Genomic DNA, 19,946 nt, shown 5'->3' with positions numbered 1-19,946 from the left:
CTGTTGGTTCACAGGCAGAAAGGCACATGGTAGGAAGAGGATTTATACTGTAATGTGCATTAATCAGAGAGAGAGAGCATTAATAAATTCCAGAATTATAAGCTACTAAATGGATTTATCAGTACCTCATTTTCAGACAGGGCATGGATAACGCGGATGGCACTCTTAGGAATGGCATTGTTTCTATGATTCATTGCCTGGATCACTTTGGGGAGGTGGCCCAATGGTGGAACTTGGTCAGCCAGCTGAGGCTGTGCATTAAAGAGACATACTGTGGCCATTGTCAAAGTTTCCAGAGTTTCTCCCTGGAGGGTGTAAACAACAAACAAACTATAAGATACTGACCATCAGTCCTAAATATCTGTGTAAATTATCTGACATTCTAACCTAGAGATCTGTAAATTCTAAGAGTTGATTTTTGAAAACTGAGTCACAAATCCTAAGAAAACAACAAACTTCCCATCTTGAAAAAATGAATTCAAAGGACTTTAAGAATGTCATATTCTAATCTAAGCAGCTTATCACTGGGCCAGGTCATATCGCTGTTGCAAGTTTAAGAGATCATCTCCCAAAAGATATATATATTTTTTTTTCCAAAAGATATTACTACAAAGTTTTATTCAATGTTATAGAAATATTAGTATCAGGGAACATCAATAGTTTGGGAGAATGCAGAATTCATGAAATGTGTTTCCCAGTTCTATTAAAAATTCTACTTAACAGATCTGTCTGCCATAATGCACCTTCTGTTGTGGATCGCAAAAGACCTGTAACTTATACCACTATATCCAGACATATATAACCACAGCATCTTAAGCAAACATGGAAATTGGAATAAGCCCGCAAAGAAAGGTGATAAGAGGAAAATACTGTTTCTTTCCCAAAGTTTCTGCTTTTTGAGGATTTCATTTTTTTTTTTAAAAAAAGGAAACTATATGTGTAGTAAAAGTCCTAGTAAAGAGAAAACAGGACTATGGAAAGTGACATATGCAAATATTTGGTAAACCATTCATTTTTTTTTTAAGTTGTGCTAAACTAATGATAGTAACTAGTAATTTCTAAGTACTTGACATGTGCCAGACATTATGCTAACTATTCTCTATATATTAAAACCCCAGTCTTAGGGATAGGTGCTATGATCCTTCTATAAATGAGGCAGAGCTGCAACCAGTGGAGCTGGTACTGGGGTCCACGACCATTTAATAACACAGCCTGGGCTATCACTTTGTTCCATGGCCAGCTTAATAAAACAATAGTCATATCTCTCAATTATTTTTAATCTAAAGGTTTAAATAACAAAAATTTATACACTACTGGGATTTCTGACTCACTGAATGAAGACAAGGCTACTTTCTCACTTCTATTTCCCTAGTAGCCTTTGGCTTTGAACACAAGTAGTAGGTTCACTCATATAGTTACTACTCTCCTGTCAACTTCTTTCATAAGGGCCAAGCTGGTCATATATGCAAAGCTGGAGAAGAACATGCCCTAGAGGACATACTTCCAGGGAGCACTGAACATTTAGGTTTCTCCTTAAAATTATAGTCACTGGAAATGGAGTGCCAGAAACCTTTTTTTAGAGCCTCTACATTTGTTAGAAATAGTATTCTGTCAACAGACATCTCTAACAAATTTCACTTTTGAAAATGCCCCCCGCCCCCACCAAAGATGAATGGGCATATGTGAATTTAAATGTGGCTGTTCCTTAGAAGAGGTAACCAATTCTTAATGCATGGGTCAATGCATTTGATTTTAACAGAAATACCATCAGTCTATTTAGCAAACTATTTGAAACGTTTTGCTGCTGGCTGAAGCTTACATGTGGATTGTTCTTCTCCAGGAGTTCAGTTAATTTTTCTAATAGTGCAATAAGAAATTCTCTGGGCTTTCTTAGAACCCATGCTGGTTGTGCAATAAAGATTCTCAAGAAAACTCCTCCAACAGCAAGTTCACCCTCTGCTTCTCCAAACACCACAGCAAAATCTTCAGGCAACTTAAAAGAAAGAATCATAGTCAAGTCACTTAATCATTAGTCCTACATGACACAAAAAAATGCAAAGCCCATTAAATGGCTATTAATATAATCAAATTATAATTACTATAAGTTTATTTCCCTTAATAAAATTCAAAAAAGGTGCTTTGATTAGTTACTTACTTAAAAAGTGAATATTCCTATTTTTAAATTTAAAACCTTGTTTTCTGGGGGAATACTTAAGTATCATTTTTTTTTTTACTTAAGTATCTTAATAACAAGATATTTAATAGTCATTAAACTGACTCAGTAGGAATTAAAAAACAAGTCAACAAAAAAGACAGTAAAATGTAAAATTCCTTCCCCTGAATAAAAGCATATTTTACCTTCCAATTTACATCAGGGTTGTCGCGCTGATTTTTAAAGTGCCTTAGGGGGAAAAAAAAGGAGAGGGTAATATCAAACTTCAGTCACAAAATACACTTTCATTAACCTTTAGAATAAACATTAGAGAGGTGATGGACAATGCGGGAAACATCTATCCTTCTTGGCGATTTATGTGAAGGCTGTACTTACTCTAGCATCATTTCTCTAACTGTTGTAGACACTTTATCTCTGGAACTATCATTCCAAATCAACTCAGGATTTTCATGAGTTCCTTCAAAAATATGTACAGCAGCTTCAGGGTTGTCTCTCATAGCATCCATAAAAACGCTTGGTAGAAATTTCATTAATGTAATGCGGACCTATATGAGGGGGTTTGAAAACGAAAAAAGACTTACTGGACAGCTCAGTGTTTGGGTGCCTCGTATTTCTCTAGGATGGAATGCTGGCTGATTTGGGCCATAACTATTAACCAAACCATCTGGAGTGGGAGAAGAGATCAACCTTGGTTTATGCAAAGTTAATTTTAATAGGATTCATACGACCCGCTCTTATGTACCATCCAGTTTCATTTCCTTTCTGTCTTAAATTTAAGACATTTGAAGAAATCAATATTGCTGATGCACATACTGTCCAGAGCACAGCCTGCTAGATCATGCCTTACACATACTATTCCTTCCTCCCAGAATATCCTTAGTTGGCCTGTTCCTCTAACTCTCTGTCATGCCCCTTGTGAACAAATTTTTCTCATGCTGCCTTCATCTTTCAAGTATTTTTTTAGTGCATTTCTTTTGCTATACTATGTTTTCTATTATATATTGTGCCTTTTCCCATAAAGGTCTTAAAATGCAGCTCTAAAAATAATACTGGGGTGCCTGGCTGGCTCAGTAAGTAGAGCATGCAACTCTTGCTCTTGGGGGCGTGAGTTCAAGCCCCATGTTGTGAGTAGAGATTACTTTAAAAAAGAAAAGTAGTAAAAATAATACATCCAACATACACAACAATATGGAATAACCCTGAAAACATGCTAAGAGACAGAACCCAGTTATTGTGTGATTTCATTCATATAATTGCCCAAAATAGACAAATGTAGAATGTTAGTGGTTGCCAGGTGCTGGAAGAGGGGAGATGGGGAGTGACTGCTAAAGGGAACAGTTTTTTTTCCTGGGTTGATGAAAACTGACAGTGGTTACCCAATCTGTGAATATAATAAAACCACTGAATTGTTCACTTTCCATGTGTGAACAGTATGCCATGTCAATTATATCTCAATAAAACTGTTAACCAAAAAGGGAAAAAAGTTTACTGACCCCAGTTCTAAAATATCTTCTTGCAAACCATTCAGTTAAGGAGCTGGTTCTTGTATTATTCCCATACAAAAAATTTAAGTGTAGATATATTTACCTTGACAAAATTTGTCCCTCATGTATTTTGAAGGACAAAAAAATTACTGAAGAGTTCAAAGTCAACTCCAACTCCAGTACATATTTGTTTTATGCATCTAAAACATTATCTAAAACATGTAATACTGGATATTACAACTACCCAACTCTAGTTTTAGAGTGCTAACCCACTCTAGCTTTAAGAAAACTCAATATTAAATACCAATATTCAAATGTGTTCATGGACCCTTTCTATAGACATCTAAATGTAATTTCCCTCATCAACCCCTGTGATGACAGATTAACTTTATTCCCAAAGTAAAATTGTTTCAGGGCTGTGACATATTCTCAATATCCAGATCTAGAGAAAAAACAACTAAATCTAGATTGTTTTATTGATATAAAATCAACTCGGGAAGTGGGGGCTTGGGGAGCCTTTGACTCCTGACACATTTCTCTTGGGTGCCACCTCATGGGCTAGCGCAGACAATGAATGCTTCAGTGAGTACTATACTGCTGAAATCAAGTTAATAACAGAAGGAGACTTTGACTACACCTGTGTCTGGATGGAATTCTACTTAGAAGTACCATTTTAACACGTTCCTGGTCTATAAATTGGACCATGTTTCCAAAGATCATCTGGTCATCTCCAGATTCTGGATGAAAGATCCCCCTGCAGCATGGAGAGGCTGTTACACTCACATGCCTGTATGGACCTATTTCCCGAGGTGGTGTATCCTTACTAACAAAGATATGGAGTATATTAGAACACATATCATAATCTCCCTTTCACTAGTTGCTTCCACAGGCAATCTTCACAGTGTCAAGGTCTAATGTAATCATCTTCTGCCAAAACTTACATATACTTTTGTTCGTTTTTTCAAGGAAGGTAAACAGTTTATCACCATAATCAAACACTGTCTTAAGACTTCTCAATTCCACTACAGGCTTCTCCAACTATAATTTTTCTCAAAATAGTAATATAGAGCAACAATTTCAAGTATGTCAACCTTCCAACTTTCACATCAAATCATGACCTTACCCTCACCATCAGACGTTGGTAAACTTCATGAAATCATTATCAAAGTAACAGAGCTTTAATAATTAATTTCTTTCTAGGGACCTATTTTGTGCTCACCTTTGGACCTATTAGTTTGTCTGCTGTCATTTTAGCAAAAAGTTCTGCTGTTTGGGCTCGAACCTGTGGATGTGTTGAATTGCAGAACATATCTAGTAAGTAAATCAAAGCTCCTACAAAGGAAAAAAAGAATTAGCATTTATACCATAAAGAATATGACTTTTTGATTAGCTGAATTCATTTTCAACTTTATTTCAACTTTTTTTTTTAAAAGGATTTTATTTATTTATTCATGAGAGACACAGAGAGAAAGAGAGAGGCAGAGACACAGGCAGAGGGAGAAGCAGGCTCCATGCAGGGAGCCTGACATGGGACTTGATCCTAGGTCTCCAGGATCATGCCCTGAAGGTGGCGCTAAACCGCTGAGCCATCTGGGCTGCCCTCAACTTTATTTCAACTTAATGCAGTTTGATTTTTTTTTTTTTTTGTAAGCCTTCTGAAACCTCCTTCTAGTTTATCAGACTGTCGAAAACAGTTCAAAATACGCTTTATCATCATTGAGCATGACTGGATGAGAAAGCACCCTAAACATTACCTTTTGTCATGGCTTCTTTGATTATTTTTGTACTTGATGTCAAAGCATAAAGAGTTTCCAGAACAAGCTGACGACCTGCAGGGTAAAAGATACTTCAATGAATGCATTCATCACATTAGCTGCACTGGGCATCAGCTCTGTGCCTGGCCCTAACCTAGGTATTCTATAGAGGGTATCATACTTATATCTTCACTATAACCAGCAACAGGTATTACCATGGCCTCATCAGGAATGAGGAAGATGAGCCCCAGTTTAACCAGTCCATGGTGTAACAGCTAGTGAGTGGTATAGCTGGGTTTTACACAGAGGTCTTTCTGACTCCAAAGTTCATGCTCATAACCACTGTGCCATATTATCTTCCTCATTGTTCACTACACAAGCAAAATCTTCTCACCTCCTGTCACCACCCTGAACACACACTGGTCAGGCACTGAAGATTCTTACCTGGTGCTATGGTCTTAGAGAAGTGAGTAGGAAGTAGCAGTTGCAAGACACTGCTCCAATCTAAGACATGACAGTACCCTTCTAGACATAGCCTATACATGTCTCATCCCTTGCCATCAAAGTATACTCAGCTATTAGACTTTTCTTTTTCAGACAGGTGACCAAAGGGGTAAGAGTTGGCAAAGAGGGTGAAGCCTGCCAACTATAAGGCTGACACTGAAGCAACCACAATGGCTGGTCACTGGGCTGGGCTCTGTTCACATAGGAGAATAAACACACAAAAGGAGGTTCCTAAGAGAAGCAACAATACTTCATTGAAAATGTACCACTGTTTAAACATAGTTTCAAAGGAAAACAAGTCTCTGGAGGGGATATAGGAAGGTTAAATATTTTATGTATTTAATATCCTTTAGCAAAGAGTGGAAGACAGATAATTTAGTCTACAATATAAATGACAGCAGAGTAGGCTGAGATACCTTCATATTAGCGATTTTACCTGTAAGATTAAAATACTGATTGGACTATACAAATCAGATAAAAATATAAAATTACATTTTCAAACTATGAATTTTGTAACATTCTTTACTTCATCAGTGTAATTTTGTATTATGTGAAGACTCACAAAGCTACTGAAAACCAATGAAGAAAAACCAATTGCGATAAGTATGATAAAAAATAATCTGCAAATGACTTTTAAAAGTTGTCATTTCAGAGAATTATTTCAAATGTCACCCATTAAAGAAAACAAAATTATTCAATGGAAATTCAACTCCATCTAAGTCACTGAACTTACAGTAATGTGTGCAAGGCACTAAGGTGTAAAATGAAAGGGACAAGTTCTTGTTCTCAAGGAAGTAGACAGGTGTGAGCCAAGAGCAACATGGCTTCCAAGGGTTGGTAAAGCTAGCTGAGAATACATTAGTATTCTGATAGTCAGTGGTGAAGTTGAAGCTATACACCAACTGCCTTTGAAAAGCTATCTCCAGGTTGATTCTAGCACAAACATATATTACCACGTTAGACAATTGCACAGTTTGAAAGGAGCTTATATTAGTACAGGCTGTATTCATGAAATAAGATTGGTGTATATTTAAAAACTGATCTGATCTTGGTGGTTAATAATCTCTATCTGTATCAAATCAGTGAAGGACAAATAATGCGGGATTGAACTCTAAGCTGAAAACAAGTTAATTTTTATCTTAAAGCATTTTTTCCCTATCATCCAATACCAATGATGTTTCTTTATAAACCATGGGTCAACTCTCAGTTACTCACGGGCATACCATATCCAGAAAATTGAAAAACCCATTATTTTCCCTTCCCTTTGGATCTCTCACCTCCAACTTTCAACTTTTGAAATGGGAAGTACAAAATAGTTTTATTAACTTAAATAAAATATAATTAGAAAGACAACTTTAAGAGTACAGCTTAAAAGATGCCAAGTATGGGTATCATGTTTTGTCAGAGGTTTTATATTCCCTATGTAACTGCTCCCTCTACAGGCTGGCCATGCTATGGTTTCCAAAATTCCATTCATGATATATACATACTTGATGGTAATGAATGTAGAAGAGCCAATAAATTGGACAAAACCATTGATTCAGCAATATTGTTGACACAATCTTGGTTAGATGTCACTATATTCACAACCTGAAAATTAAATCAAGAGGATATTAATAGACTGGTAAATAATTTTGGACCTAAATAAAATTAAGCAGACCTAAATAAATTTGAGGCTTCCCAAAAATGAAAAAGATGTTTGGAGGACAAAATAATTTTTAATGAGAAGAGTTTAATTTAAAAAGATTGGCTTTATTACTTGGATCTTTTGTGAAATAATAAAAATAATAAAAAATGCTAATGCTCACATATATATGTATTAGCTTCCTATTAATTTGGAGATGAGAATTAAATGTAATAATCTAGAAAATATTTTAGAAACAAGTCACAATCTTGAGGTTATTAAGAAGCCTACAATCCTATACTGGTTCCTACTCTATAACTATGTATTCCAATTAAAGAACTGGGGTAGGGAGTGTTTAGGAAGATAATGATTCTCACTACTGGGACTGTCTTTTTGCTTTTAGATGGAGAAAGAAAATGTCTTTAGTGCCCAACACAACAGAATTGGTTTACCTTTCTATTATCAAGAAACAGGCCTATTTTTCTTTCAGAGAGGATGACCTCTCAAGTCTTACTTTTATAGTATACATCTAAAGATCAAGGTCACTTAACCTGAACCACATGGTCAGCAACTCAAACCAACATATTAGATTTAATAATGTTCATTTAAAAAGTTCTAAGGTGTGGAGGACTTAAGTAGAGAAACACATTTTTCAATTAAAAGAACATGCTTGTTGAGCTTTTTGACCAATTCATATTATTTGTATTATTTTATTAAGTCTTTTAAACCAAAATGCAACCTAAGAACATATTATACAAATCATAAATTGCTCATAAACCAGTCACTGCAAGGTTTAATTTGGTGTTCTTTACAATTGTGTATGTATGTTACAATTAGCAGGATCATCTGAAAAATGATCCTGAGAGCTTACTCTGGGTTGCCTAGACAATGAGACCCCCTGTCGCCAGGGACCTCCTGCTTCTCCCAGAGGAAAGGGCTGCATCCAGCTTCCCACAGGACCAGTGGTTTCATTTTCCTAAAAGACAGACTTCCAACTTCTCTTGGATCTCTAAAGCCCAAAGGTTCTGGGCACCTGGCTTTCTTAGTTCCCATAAACAGCATAACAGCCCAGTTGTCTGTAACCCTCACTGTAAGGTTGCTTTTGTACTAATCCACAAAAAGGGACAGCAACTGAAGGGAAAGGGGAAGGTCTGTCCTCTGAACACAAATCTACAGTGTGTGGCCAGCAGTATGCCCTGGTCTCTGAGGATACTGTGAGATCAGGAAAATCCTGCCCCCTCTTTTTGTTATCTCTGGTTTCCAAGCTTCCCCAGTAAAGAGCATTCCTTAACCGACACTTTGACACTATACAATGCATCCCAAGTTCTGATGTGTGACAATGACCACACAGGGACTACACCTTAAACGATCCTGTGCAACATCTGCTCTTCAAAATGAGTATACTAATTTAAATTTTAAGAACATATGTACTTGACTTGCTAAAACGAAAAAAAAAAAAAGAAAAAAAAGAAAAAGAAAACACATGCAAACTTCCACTCAACTTCAAATAGTGGTTAAATAAGACAATTAGAGAAAGATAATCATCATATGGTTTCACTCATATGTGGAATATAAGAAACAGGGAAAGGGACTATAAGGGAAAGGAGGGATACTAAGTGGGGAAATTAATTAGAGAGGAAGACAAACCATGAGAGACTCCTAACTCTGGGAAACAAACAAAGGGTTGCAGAAGGGGAGGTGGGTTGGGGGAATGGGGTGAATGGGTAATGGGCACTAAGGAAGGCACTTGAAGGGATGAGTATTGGGCGTTATACACTGTATGTTGGCAAACTGAATTTAAAAAAAAAAAAAAAACCTCCCAAAAATGGTGGTTAATCAAGGCCTAAACCACATATAGTAGTGATAGGAAAGACAACATGCTTTAATATAAAATTCTTTTACCTCTAAAGCCAATTGCTGCACTTGACCCGCTCCATGGACTCGGAGAAGAGAAAATATTAATTTAAAGTGCCCAATGCATTCACTTTCAGAACCTAAGGAATAAGAATAAAATGTTTATCTTTTATTTCTAAGAGATGTTCTAAATTACAGATCTTCAAAAAACTAATCTACATTGTTGTTTACTGTCAATTATAAGTCTGATAACCCTTTCTCAACATTTTTGACATGAAATGGAGTACTTCCTGAACAAATCTTAAGAGGCAAAAAGGATAGAATTTATGTTTTGTTTTCATTTCCATCCACACCTCTAGGCCTCAAGCTAAAAACAAGAAATATAGCAAATACACAATCCAAATACAACTTAAAAAATAAGAGTGTAAGGTGGTAATTTTACTCTACCTCTAGACTCTAGCTACCCTCTCAGCCTAGTTACATTTTGGAAGAGTGTGACATCATTTGCTTTTAATTAAGACTGAATTAGAACTCTTCCAGATGATGACTATATTACAAACAACCGTATGGGCTCCTTGTGAAAATACATAAAAAATGAACAGTATTTCTATTCCTACCCAACTCAAACCCCAATTCCACATATTTACTATCATTCTGTTGTTAATAGAATAAAAACATTAAGATTCTATTCAGTGTGCTTTTCCTTTTATTAAATGGTAGTAAAATACAGTGTAATCTGTGATCTTTTTGAGGCTTCAGAAGATAATTCAGTAAGACCCCTTGACTTAAAGGAGCCTGAAAATATTCTATAAATAGGTTGCCTTTATTTATTTATTTATTTAAAAAGATTTTATTTATTTATTCACGAGAAACACACAGAGAGAAGCAGAGACATAGGCAGAAGGAGATGCAGGCTCCCTCTGGGGAGCCTGATGCAAGACTCAATCCCAGGACCCCAGGGATCATGACGTGAGCCAACGGCAGATGCTCAACCACCGAGCCACCCAGGTGCCCTAAATAGGTTACTTTTAAAATCATTTTCAAACCACTATAGCACTGAAATATATAGTGAAAAGAGCAAAAGAGTATCTGAAAGTTAATGACAAATGTTAGTAAGAAGGATCTAGGATCTTCAAGTTATTTAAACTGATTTTTTATGGTTGTAGGTTTTATACTCCGTATTTGTTATCGACGTTAGAAGAAGCTTTGAAGTTTTCACTCATGCATCTCCCTGGAGTTAGGCATGACTAACATTTCTGGAAGTGTCCTCTTAAGGCTGTTTAAGAACGAAAACTCACATTTTTAAATTTCAATTGTTATACGCTAAAACCTTCAGGTAGTTTCTCAAAATTTTGGGTAGATACCAGAAGAGGCAAAGTATACTATTTTCTTTGAGTTTCTCTGATAAAATCAAGAACTGGAATTTCTAGGGCTCTTTCACTGTAAGGATCTTACCGATCAAGTGTATAGTCACACACCTGGATTATATTTTATGACATTTCTCAGAGCTTCCAAAGCCATTTCCACTCTTGGTAAGCGGTCTCCGTGTTGCTCCGACTCCACTTTTGCAGCATGTGTGATGGCCATGAATGTGTGGAGGTACTGGGCCTGGGAGCCTATATAATCCAAAAGACTTGCAGCAAATGCTTTTGGAACCTAGGTCGAGTGGAGAAATATTTACAAACACGTGTACCCTCAGAAATAACAATAAAACTCCAGAGTAACACCCATCCTCTCCCCCCCAAAAAACTTCAAGGTATGAAATGATTAAATTATACATATACATGAACACCTATGGACCAGGGTGGGAGGAGGGTGGCTAAGCACAGTTGCTTTAGAAAGCATTTCCCAACTGGTTTTTATCCCAACAAAGCATTAAAACATTAGGGATTAAAACAGTGGGATTTACTCCCACTAGGACCTTAGTATATCAATCCTGAATTAGCAAATCTCTTCCTTTTACAAATCAATGTAATTGATAGTACAATATATAATTTCTACAATTTGGTTATATTTTTATATTTTAAAAATCATTTAGAATATAAATTCAAAGGACAGTTTTCAAAGAGACTTCACAAATCAATGAACTTATTCTGCTTAACAGCTATTTATATATATTGTTTTATGATACATAAAATACATTATTGTTAGATTCCTTTTTTCCTAAGTGCAAACCTTAAAACATAGCTTCACTTCTTCCCTCCATACAAACCAACCAACCACCACATCCCCACTGCCACTCCCTCCGAAAAACCTACAACAAAAAATTCCTACACGATCACCAAGCACTGAGAAAAAGCTTGTTTGCTTCTGAAAGTGGCTGTCACAAGAGGTGACATGATTTGACCTCAATCATGTTCTAAAAAAATCTCCTTGCTTTCCAGTGGTATTTTCTTATTTTCCTCTTATAGTTGGCCAGAGAAATACTATTTGGTGGTCTGATAACCTACATGATGGGGTGAATGTGTAAATGACCTTGCACTTCCAGGAGAGACTAGTAAGTTGAAGGCACATGACACAGTTGGGTAGCATTACACATAAAATATAAAAAAAATAGCTCGGCAAGGAATGACTTATTTTATGAATCCATAAAACTAAATTCTTCAACATGCAAAATAAAGAAGTTTATAAATTACCAACAGTCACCCCATCACACAGCTGGGTATAAGGCATTTGGCAAAGAACATGTATTATTTCAACTTATTTGGTGTGAATAAACTAATAGCTTTCAATAACAAATGACTGAAGGTATCAGACAAAACTAAAAGTAGACAGCTTACCTCTAGCTGGAAAGTAGGGACTTCATTATACACCCTAACAAAAATCTCTCCTACAATAAGTTCTTTGGCATGATCGCTATAGACAAATTCTGATCCGTAAGTTTTGTCACAATCACCCTTTTTAAAAAAGAGAATAGACTGTTAGATGTAATAAGAATCATTAGTGTCCGATTTATAAATCTAACTATATTCAATTTAATAACAGAAATTAGCCTGAAAATTCCATTTCTTTTCTAGAGGAAAAATGTGGTGGGACACACATCATACACTCAATACAGTATTAATGTATATAACTAATAATATGAACTCTGGAATAGGCATGGATTATTTTTTTTTTTTTTTTTTTTTTTTTTGGCATGGATTATTTTTTATTCCAGGAGTTAATACTATAACTAATTTTAAAATTCCAAAAGATCACAGAGGTCATCCAATGAAGTGTCTTAGAGCTAATGTTTATAAAGCAAGTATGACACTTGGTTCTTCTCACTCCACTCAGCAGCTATTTGGCTTAGTGTCAGCTTTAGGGTGATGGAGCTAAGAAATGAACATATCTGGACTGGCATTTAAAAAGTAATACACTGAATCAAAGTGCTGGGAAACAGAGTCTCTGCAGAGTGGGGGGTGGGGGAGTGGGTGAGTAATATTACAGAAGTTACCAAACCAGTAAGAGTTTCCATTTAAGGAAAAGGAAAAAGACAGAAAAGAAGAATGGAAGAAACAATACCAATGAAGATTTATGTTGAAACTACACAGAATTTAAGTTAGGCTGAAATGATATGTGAAAAGTATACAATAAATTGTAAAGTGTTAAACAAAGAGAAGATGCTCTTATGTCTCTTCTGGTAAAAGAACAGGTGTATAAAAAAGACCTGTTTTCCTCAGCTCTGTAATTCTCAAAACTTCTTTCTATATAGCATTCTCAGTGACTATCACGAAATGAGTTAAAAAATTCTTGAAAAACTTAGGACATAACAGTGGTGTTTATTGTTTAATAAATTCTAAGCCTATAAACATAAATGTCTGCTAAACCCTCAAGTCTCAACCATATAGCGCATGAATTATGCAGGCCTTATCCTTACTGGCCACAGTATTGTCTTGCTTTTTTTCACCAGTTTCATAGATTCTCTACCAGAAGGTAGCAAGATGGGAAAAACAGTTGAATTCTGATACAAGAAAGCACTTTGATGTACTAGGAAAGAGGATGAAGAGAACAACTGCAAGAGTGCTTTGGGTGAGAATAATCTGTTAAAATGGGGAACAAGCTACATGTAAATAGTGACGAAAACATGAATGTATCATTAACTACAAGAGGGCCGTTCTTACATGGGCCACATATTAGGTGGCAAAAACCTGTAGGCTTGATTAACACCAAATGGAGAAACAGTACGTTTCTGTTTTGTCAGTACTGAATTATGTTTCCAGAGAATTTTTTTTGAGACGTCACCCCAGAAGTTCATGAAACAATAACATACTTTTTTAATCATGTTTTCTTGTTGGGATTCAAGAAACTCAAGTAGTTCTGCTCTTGTAGAATTGTTCCATATTAAATAGGGGCTCTCGGTGTTGCTGTTGAGCATCTTCAGAATCTAGGATACAGAATATTACTGTTTTGTAACATTTAGGAAAAAATAACGCAAGTTATCATTTAGTGAAACTGATTACATGCCAAGCACTGTAATAAGTGCTGTAAGTATAATGGGGCTCAATAATTCTAACAAATTTGTTGATATTATCCATTTTGCAGCTGAGAAAAGTCAAAGCTAAGAACAATCTAATGATCTATCCCAGTTCACACAGTCCTTACAGTGGGGAAAACTAGGATTCAAATAGAAATCTGTATGACTTCATATCCTTTTAATTTTTTTTTTTAATTTATTTATGATAGTCACAGAGAGAGAGAGAGGCAGAGACACAGGCAGAGGGAGAAGCAGGCTCCATGCACCGGGAGCCCGACGTGGGAATCGATCCAGGGTCTCCCGGATCGGGCCCTGGGCCAAAGGCAGGCGCCAAACCGCTGCGCCACCCAGGGATCCCTGACTTCATATCCTTAACATTTGTTTTGCTCTGCTACAGCAAAAGTTACCTGATAGTTTATGCTGCAGTATTTATTGAACACTCAGTAAATACATGCCTAAAAAGAATCATACCATCCTTACTTTATATAAACATATCTGAAAACAAAATCAAAGTTTTTCTGAAGCATACTGCTACCAAGGGAGGTAAAATTTATGGGCAGAGAGTCACTTCAGATTTTCTTGGTCCAAACTCCGAATCAAGGCTGCATTAAGCAGTTCTAAAGGCATAACCGCTGAACCGTCCACTGTGCTTTCCCTGTTTATGTGGCTCTCCTTAATTAGAAGCGTATAAGTAGGCATTTGACTCTCCTTCAACTGTTTTATTTTTTGTGTTTTAAAGATTTTATTTATTTATTCATGAGAGACACACAGACACAGGCAGAGGGAGAAGGAGGCTCCATGCAGGGAGCTCAACGTGGGACTTGATCCTGGGTCTTCAGGACCACATTGCGGGCCGAAGGCGGCGCTAAACCGCTGAGCTATGCAGGCTGCCTTCCTTCAACTGTTTTAATACAAATTTTTGTACGTTTTACACTTAAAAAAGCTCTATGCTAGCAGGAAATTAGGTTATTACCTTTATTTTAGATAAAACCATCTAACCTGTTTTTAAAATGTTTACTACTTAAGTAAAATGACTGAAAGAACATGTTCTTAAGAGAATTGTAAAACTTTGAGAATGGAGGTTTAAAATAAGCATTTTGACAAATCCAGATGGAGTTCAGACCAAGATTCTGAAATACCTTTCTTCCTCACTGTAGTTTATCAACAACCTGCCAGTATTTCTGGAAAGAATGTTTTCAGTCAGCAAAATGCATCATGCTGGTGAACACAAAATTCAGAAAGAGTACAAAAATCAAGAGTGGCATCTAAAGCTCTTTATTCTTACTCAAGGGGCACTGAAAAGCAATGGACTATACCCCCCTCCACACACAAAAGAATATTGAATTAATAACAAATATTTAGTAAATCCTAAGAATACCTTAACATTTGGAACACTGAGGAGTTTTTCTCTTACAAAAGTATTGGATAATCATTGGAGAAAACATAAAAATAGCCTACAATTCTACCATTCACAGATAATTACAGTTAATATATTAGTACAGATCCATCCATCCATTTTTTTAATTCCAAAAATGTGATTTTTAGCCTTTTCACTTAAAATATTTTAAACATCTTTTAATGTTTTCAAATATACCTTTACAATTATTCATAGTATTCTACTGAATGGATTTCTACAGTTTAATTCTTTAGTGCTATATTCTTAGATTGTTTCTCAATGATCCTCACAGAAGAGGCCAAGGAAGTTGGGATCATGTTTGATTTTGGTCATGAATGTGTGTGTGTGTGTGTTTGTGTGTGTGTGTATTAGCTTTTAGGATTTCAACTCTGAGTTTAAAAGGTTAGAAATTGCTTGTAAGAAACAGCCAAAAATAAGACTCTGGATCTCCTAACTCCCAGCTCTCTGCCTGTTGTAAAACACCATTTCCAAGTTCATTCTCCTGTCCTGTCCCCTTGTGACTCAAGGTTGGTAAGAATTATGGTGGGTTCCAGAGCCAAGAAACATAAAATTAATTTCCCCTTGCAGAAAGAATAGACTTGTAAAGCTGATATCATCAGTATCAATCCACAATAAACTCAGTTTCTTGGGTGAGAAACAAACATGAATATTTTTAACTTTTAGGTTTTCTAAACCACTCAACATTTTTGTGTTCCTCTACTATTTAAATGATCTTGCAATATTCATCAAAACACAGGCTACCTCTGAAGCACGTACCTCCGTAGCACTAACCACAGCAAGCTTTCTAGCAACATAGGGTGTCAGCATGCCAGCTAAACTTTTTCTTATGGTTGGATTTTCTGGGGTTGCTTGTTCTTCAGGCAGATATCCTCCAAGGCGACTCAGAGCACGGACACTCAGTTTAGCAAGGCTATTGGCTACTTCCTGTTACAAAAAAAATTTAAGATAATTAAAGTACATTTGTCATATTACATAGGTAACATGGTACCTTTATGGAATCAAAACCATATGGAAAAAAACCAAAAAACCAGATGGGACATACTTAAGGAGCAGAAAGCAAGTCCCCCAACACTGATGTCAGAGCTTATGGATTAGAGCTTACTCTTTCATTTATACTAAAGAACATCAGAATCAATACACTCATTCAGAGTCAATACAATGGCTAACTGGAAGAAGCACATTTAGGGATAGGGTAGGGAGTAGCAGATAGGCAAGAAGACCTGCCTGCTAGAGGACATTAACAATAGGAATAATGAATGACGACTAAAAAAGGAGAGACAAAAAATATTCAAGAAAATCAGTTAAGTACTCAAGTATCTGGGGGAGCTAGCCCCAACAGTCCAATAGTACTGTTATATTTCCCTGTGTGACACAACCATAATTTTGCGATCATAAAGACGACTCTAAGTAATCAAAAAAAGATTACATTATATCCAGTATATGCTACTATAAATTCCTTCCTGTTGAATCCTTCTAGCACAAATGGTTAAGATAAAAAGTTTTGGGCTTATACAGCAATAAACTTAGCTATCTAGAAAAACAGTTTATGTCTGGGGTTATGGATAGCGGGAACTTTGCTTTGCATTAATTCAGCATTAACCTATGGTTTGGATTCAAATTCAAGATTAAAGCAGTGTGAAAGTTACCTGCTGGTTTGTTTCCTCACTTTTCTGAATGCCACTCTCTTCTAGTGTGTAGTCATAATTAAACAGATAACCAAGCAGATGCCATAAAATCCCAGCCTGGAATAGGTGTGTCTGTAGCCAGAAATCCACAGCAAAAGAACTGACACATTCTACTCCAAGAGCAGCAACCCGCGGAATGCTCTGAGAGAGTAAGAATAATGAAATTTATTACAGGGTTAAAAAAAACTCCCAAAAGAAATTGGTTGTGAATGTATATCACAGCTATCTTATTATGCAAAATGTTTCCCTCCTCTTATATTTTCAATTCCAATTTAAATCTGAATCCAATATCTTTAAAGCCTAAAATTAAAAGTGACCTTTTGACAAGCCACAGAATTATCTTTGAGGCTAGTTGTCAAAGACTTAGAAATACAGTTCTTCATTTTTTTTTGTATCTTTAATTTTAAAAAATAGTGATAAGGTATTAATAGCAACATGCTAGGATCAGCAATATCTAGTGCAGGTCTGCTTCCTTATATCAGAGTTACTGTTCTTTCTTTCTTTCTTTCTTTCTTTCTTTCTTTCTTTCTTTCTTTTCTTTCTTTCTTTCTTTCTTTTTTTTTTAAGATTCTATATATTTATTCATGAGAGACACAGAGAGAGAGGCAGAGGGAGAAGCAGGCTACCTGTGGGGAGCCCAATGCGGGACTTGATCCCAGGACCCTGGGATCATGCCCTGAGCTGAAGACAGACACTCAAACACTGAGCACGCAGGTTGCCCTGAGAGTTAGTATTCTTATTACATAGTTCTAAGAACACCATGTAAATACAGTTGAGAGATTTTCATCTGATTCCTTATTCCTAGATACCTCAGTCCAGGATCAGCACTCCAATCCTGTTCTATTCCAACACAAGTTACCTAAGAAATCTATCCAGTTATCTAAGAAATCTTCCTCTCCTTCCCTGTCACCTATTCTATCTATCCACAGCCAGCTTCTCTCAGCAGTACTGGATGGGGAGGAAGTGTTAAGTTCTCAGCTCCCCAAAGCCCTTCCCCTCAGGCAGTGATTGATTTTTTCACATCTCACGTGGTCCTTTATTTGCATTAGATTTATTTACTCTAGTTTCTCATTTCTTCTCTGCCTCTCTTGGAATTTTCAGGGGAGACTCCCTTCCCTTTATATATATTACTTTAGTCTTATTCCTTCTGGGCCACCATAGGAACAAAAGCTTCCATTTACAGCAAGGGTTCTGCGAAAAAAATTATTATTTAGAGATCCAAATACAGCAGATAAAAATAACTTGGGGAAAACAGCTTATTTATAAACTGGAGATTGGCTATGAGACAAGAACACCCTTTGCTTACTGCATCCAGAAAGCATTAAAGATGAACTGTACCTTGCCAAAATATAGCACCCTACAGAGATCCTTGATGATGCCAGGCATTTCTGTGATCTTCTCTCGGCATTCTTCAAACTGAGCGGCCACACTGTAACATTTGCTTATGTGTCCACACACCTGCATACAACACAACAGAGCAAAAAAAGAGTCACACATACATTCCTTATTTAAGACAGAAGAAATCAAATCAGGGACACCTGGGTGGCTCAGCAGTTAAGCATCTGCCTTTGGCTCAGGGCATGATCCTGGAGTCCCAGGACTGAGTCCCACATTGGGCTCCCTGCATAGAGCCTGCTTCTCCCTTTGCCTATGTCTTTGCCTATCTCTCTCTCTCATGAATAAATAAAATTTATTTTATTTATTTTTAGATTTTATTTAAACCTTAAAACAAATCAGCAGAGATATATGAATAATGCTTAATGGTATATATGATGCTCCAAAATTAAAAAAGAACATTACTATTGAATTGTTAGTATTTCTGTTTAAGATTTCCCATAGATGCAGGGCTGGCAAACAAAGGCGACTGTGGTGCATGGGCCAAATTGACTATGGCCTGTCTTTGTACGGCCAGGGAGCTAAGACTGATTTTTACATCTTTAAAGGGTTGTAAGAAAACCACAAAAATATGCAACACAGACTGTATATAGCCTGAAAGCCTCAAATATTTACTCTAACCCTTTATAAAAATTGTGTGCCAACTCTGGATTAAGGTATTTTTTTTGGATTAAGGTATTTTTGTCCAACTTATTAACATTGCAGAATTACAATTCTATGTATGTACTGCAAAACAAAGGATGAAACTAAAAAGCCTGAACTCAATTGTTTTAAATTCTAAAATCTGCTGGCATAAATATAGGATCACATAAAAAGATGCATTCTATAATAATCTCGATGAATTCCTGATGGATTTTCTATCAAAGAATTATAACCTTAATAGAAAATAAGCCAATTAAAACACCATAGGAATGGATTATTGTATCTATATAAGCTGATGAATGTTAGCTTAACCTGTGGTAATCATTTCACAATATGTGTAAATCAAAGCATCATGCTATATGTGCTAAATTTATACAATGATGCATGCCAATTATTTCTCAATACAACTGGAAAAAAAAGACTAGAGATGGGGGACAGAGGTAAGGAAGGAAATTAGGGAAATGGACAAATGAGAAATCAAACAAGAATGGCAAAATGACAAATGTTTGAAACCGGGTGGTGAGGATGTAAGAATTCATTATACTCTTCTCTAAGAAAAAACAAACAAACAAACAAACAACTAAGCCACTAATCACAAGTGATTTAGTGTAGTACTTCTTAAAGCATGATACAGAGACCAATAGCATCAGTATCACTTGGGAATTTGTTACAAAAGCTTATTTTCAATCTTCCACCCAAAAACCACTCACTGAGTCAGAAATTGGGCAGCAGGGGGAGTGGAGGTCAGCCACCCACATTTTCATGAGCCCTCCAAGTGATCCTCATAGATGTTCAAGTCTGAACTACTAATAGTCTAGTGTAACTTTCTTAGAACCATCCATTTTAGCCTCACCTGTACTGACATGTCACTGGGTTTACTAGAACGATTCAAGACAGCCACACAGCGACTAAATGCTTCTTGTAACACCTGCACAGAAAGAAGTCAGCCATTAATTCT

General features: G+C 36.3%; 1 protein-coding gene across 6 annotated transcripts in view; it reads right to left on the bottom strand.

The window, feature by feature from the left end:
- The window catches only part of DNAJC13 (DnaJ heat shock protein family (Hsp40) member C13), a 117,476-nt gene that overhangs the window by 11,341 nt on the left and 86,189 nt on the right, over window positions 1–19,946 (bottom strand). For all 6 annotated transcript variants that reach the window (XR_007405308.1, XM_049099998.1, XM_049100000.1 and 3 more), the window contains 15 exons: window positions 19,842–19,916; window positions 18,290–18,409; window positions 16,913–17,092; window positions 16,023–16,190; window positions 13,646–13,759; window positions 12,174–12,290; window positions 10,872–11,049; window positions 9,442–9,533; window positions 7,406–7,505; window positions 5,412–5,486; window positions 4,877–4,989; window positions 2,549–2,718; window positions 2,359–2,401; window positions 1,820–1,993; window positions 126–305 (listed from right to left, as the gene is read on the bottom strand). Coding sequence is in view for 5 of the 6 variants with exons in the window: in XM_049099998.1 (XP_048955955.1) it covers window positions 126–305; window positions 1,820–1,993; window positions 2,359–2,401; window positions 2,549–2,718; window positions 4,877–4,989; window positions 5,412–5,486; window positions 7,406–7,505; window positions 9,442–9,533; window positions 10,872–11,049; window positions 12,174–12,290; window positions 13,646–13,759; window positions 16,023–16,190; window positions 16,913–17,092; window positions 18,290–18,409; window positions 19,842–19,916 (1,899 nt within the window). In the remaining variant the exon portion in view is untranslated. The remainder of the gene's footprint in view (window positions 1–125; window positions 306–1,819; window positions 1,994–2,358; window positions 2,402–2,548; window positions 2,719–4,876; window positions 4,990–5,411; window positions 5,487–7,405; window positions 7,506–9,441; window positions 9,534–10,871; window positions 11,050–12,173; window positions 12,291–13,645; window positions 13,760–16,022; window positions 16,191–16,912; window positions 17,093–18,289; window positions 18,410–19,841; window positions 19,917–19,946) is intronic.

This window comes from Canis lupus, chromosome 23 (assembly GCF_003254725.2).
Source record: "Canis lupus dingo isolate Sandy chromosome 23, ASM325472v2, whole genome shotgun sequence".
NCBI lineage: Eukaryota > Metazoa > Chordata > Mammalia > Carnivora > Canidae > Canis > Canis lupus.
Note: the sequence above shows the minus strand (reverse complement) of the source record. Positions and strands in the feature narration are given on the sequence as shown.